Source organism: Stegastes partitus, unplaced genomic scaffold (assembly GCF_000690725.1).
Source record: "Stegastes partitus isolate 25-593 unplaced genomic scaffold, Stegastes_partitus-1.0.2 Scaffold612, whole genome shotgun sequence".
Lineage (NCBI taxonomy): Eukaryota > Metazoa > Chordata > Actinopteri > Pomacentridae > Stegastes > Stegastes partitus.
In genome coordinates, this window is record NW_007578343.1 from 375,220 (window position 1) to 378,555 (window position 3,336).

The following is a 3,336-nucleotide window of genomic DNA, read 5'->3' on the forward strand; positions in this document are numbered from 1 at the left end:
TCACAGTCCCGCCAGGAGCAGGTTTGCGCCAAACTTTTTTTTTTTTTTTTAAATCAATATTGGTAGAAAATCCAAAACAAGTGAGAGGAAGACAGAAAAACACAAAACAGTGAGTCCCCACCCAAACCGTATATTTGGTTTACACTTAGCTTTAAAAAACAAAACTTTTAACTAATTTGAAGGTTTGGAAGTTTGTAAAAAAAAAAGAAGAGTTGTCAGACTTCCTGTTTGCAAAAATGCATATTTCCCAGCGGCATTGGCGAGGAGAATGTTGTGTTTACATTTTATTTATCTCCAAGTCTCCCGTGAAATATTTTTTCTCTATCAGTTCTGAGTTGGTTTCAGTAATTCAATTCCAAATCTCTGCATTGCTGCGTTGTCTTGGACGTTCATTCTGTGGACGTAAAACAAAGATAAGGGGAGGACGACTAGAAGACACTGGGATTGATGATGTACATTAACAGCAGCAGACTGACGAGATACATGACCTGGATACGTTTCAAAGCCCAGCGGAGCTCCTGAAACGTCTTCTAACGCCGACCTCTAACCTCCTGTTAAAGGAGATCAGAAGAGAACCTCTACTTTGAATTCAGTTGACAGTCACCACAGATGATGACCGCCACGCGGCCAAACGCCGGTGAATTTGTCTCGCCTGGCAGCTCAGCAGCTCCGGCTGCCTGCCAGTCACTGATGGACCACTTGGCTGGAAGTTGCACGCTTGTGTTCGGCTTAAACAGTAGATTCAAAAGACGGCGTGAATGCAGAAATCCACTGACGCCTTTAATTCCACAACGGCGGTAATCACTGCTCCATTACAGTCAACCTAACTGTTAAGACCATTTCCCTGCAGGCACCTAATTAAGCAGGCAGCGTAATATAATGAGTCATGAATGCATTGTTATGGTCCATAGATTTATCGTAAACTACGGGCTGTTCTAGTGCCTTCATGAGACTCATTTTGTCGAGAGGTTCTATTCATCAGTTTTTTCATTCCTCTGGCTGTTTATATCTGATGGTCTTTGTTTTTGACCCTTGACCTTTATCACAGCTGCTTGTTTGAAATTCTAACAAACCACAGTTTTGGATATTTGCTGTTTCTGACTATTTTTTCACTCACTGTACGTGTTTTTCAGGTGACAAGCCCCTGCTGAAAACGTTTGAAGACCCGTCCACGTGGGAGGTGGCCTTGAGGCCCATGGAGATCCGAACCTTCCTGCTCAGAGTCAGCCTCAGATAGCCAATCACGCGTCAGATTTTTACAGGAAGTGACCGATGAATAAGGAATTATCGGCGTAGTGAAGTCCGTGTGGCATCTTGCTTCAGTTGATTCGAACAAGCGAGGCCAGTTTGAACACCACTTACAAAAATGTGCAGATACCTAAAAAAGGATGAAAAGGGTTCTGTGTATAAAAAAAAAAAAAAAAAAATGAGAGGCTGCATTCATACTGCTGCAGGTTTTTAGTGTGAATGCAGGGATGCACAGACATACCTGAGCAGGGATTCCAGAAACATGTCAGGGTCGTGTTATTTTTAACTTTACAACGAGGGGGGAGGAAAAAAAAAAGATTTTAAGATGCTTTTGGAAACTTACTGAACGTCTGCACGTGATCGTCCTGTGAGACGTACAGTAAGTACAAAACCCTGAACTGCTGAAGCTGCCTTTTGGAAAGACAGTATTTCATCCCACAAAACAGACCCTGGAACTGTTTTTTTTAAAGAATTCTTATTTGTTTTTCAGCACATTCACTTTTAATACACAGAAAATCCTTTTATAGAATCCTTTTATTACACAAACCTGTGCCAACTCGTGTAAATCTTTGTATTTCTGCCAATATGTGTAAATACTTTGAAAATGATTTTATACTGATCGTCCCGCGGCTGACAATAAAAATCTATCATTCTTACTTTGTTGCTTGCATGTTGGTGTCAAAAATCCTCCGCACCATCAGCGAGGCAGGATTCCCTTTGACAGTTTGACATCAGAGCAGATGTTGCTGCTGGAGACCTTTTTCAAACAGTGACGCAGTCGTCTGTCTCTGATCTGCAGCGTTTCTGAAAGCAGGAAGGCAACGTTTTGATTGGAATTTAGAGTCTCAGATGATAAAAGGAATTTTACTGTTAAATTCCTGCTGGGGGCCCAGAAAAGGAACTTTAAAGCAGACTTTAATTAGGTTATTGCTGCTTAATTTTTGAGTCATTCTTTGTCTCTTAACCTATTTAAGTTTTAGTCACATGCTAAACTAGGAAGTAGTAAAAACAGAAGTTAGACAAAACCTCCTAAAATGCAGTCCCATATGAACATACAGTGGAGCCCAAAATTATTCATACCCATAACGACTGAGAAAGACATTGTGTTGGAGATGTTGATGATGATTTTTTTTTTATTATGTACTAAACTATCCACACAACTTAAATTTGTTGAGAAAATGGAGATTCTATACTCCTGGTTCTATACTTGGTCCTGCTAATTTCAACCATGTTCTCCAGCTGATGCAGTAGTTATGAGTCGTGGTTAAAGCCAAAGTTGAGTATGTTTGCTACGAGGGTTCATTACTGCAAGAGTTGTGCATTGTGGCCACTCATCAGCAAAAGGAACAAGGGTTTCTACGCTATGAAAAAAACGTTAAAGTGCTGGTAGAAAGCCAACAGTAACAGGCAAGAATGGTAGAGGACTCCGTAGATCACCAGGAAGATCATCCTGATGAATCTGAGCTGACGCCGAAGGCTGGTCTTCATGAAAACCCATCAAGGAGGACACGATGTCTTTGAGGCAGACACATAAAAACTCACCTGCACAAAGAAGAAAGCTTTTAGTTAACAGATTCCGTCAGATGAGAAGAAAATGGTCGGACACAGGGATGGAGCTTTCATTTAGTGAAAGAACGGAGAAGCATTTAACCCCCGAGAACAACATCTCCACAATCCAACACAACGACGGGAATTTAGTGCTTGGAGGATGATTTCAGCCGATGGACTGGCAGACTTGTCGAGGTGAACAGCATCATGAGAAAAGACTTTAGGATTCTGGAGAAGAACATCAGTCTGCAGACAAACTTCAGTGCTTGTACAGTATTGGACTTGTAGAAACACAGTGATCCAACACATACAGCCAAAGTGGTGAAGAAATGACTAACAGAAAATAATATGACCATCCAGACCTCGATGTGAACGACCAAAGCCTTCAACTTCACAGACTTGGAGATCATAGCAACATGAAAGATTCTGGGCTGAACTGTACACGTCGCTCTGTTCTTAGCGGTTCCATTTGTTAGGTCAGCTCCACGATACCCTTTTAAAGGAAGGAGATTAAAAGGCTAAACTCAGTATCAAAAACCT

General features: G+C 41.3%; 1 protein-coding gene across 1 annotated transcript in view; it reads left to right on the forward strand.

The window, feature by feature from the left end:
- Window positions 1–1,904, forward strand: part of man2b1 (mannosidase, alpha, class 2B, member 1) — a 19,397-nt gene extending 17,493 nt beyond the window's left edge. The window contains exon 23 of the mRNA XM_008289385.1: window positions 1,134–1,904. Coding sequence (XP_008287607.1) covers window positions 1,134–1,237 — 104 coding nt within the window. The 3' untranslated portion in view covers window positions 1,238–1,904. The remainder of the gene's footprint in view (window positions 1–1,133) is intronic.
- The last annotated feature ends 1,432 nt before the right edge of the window (window positions 1,905–3,336 follow it).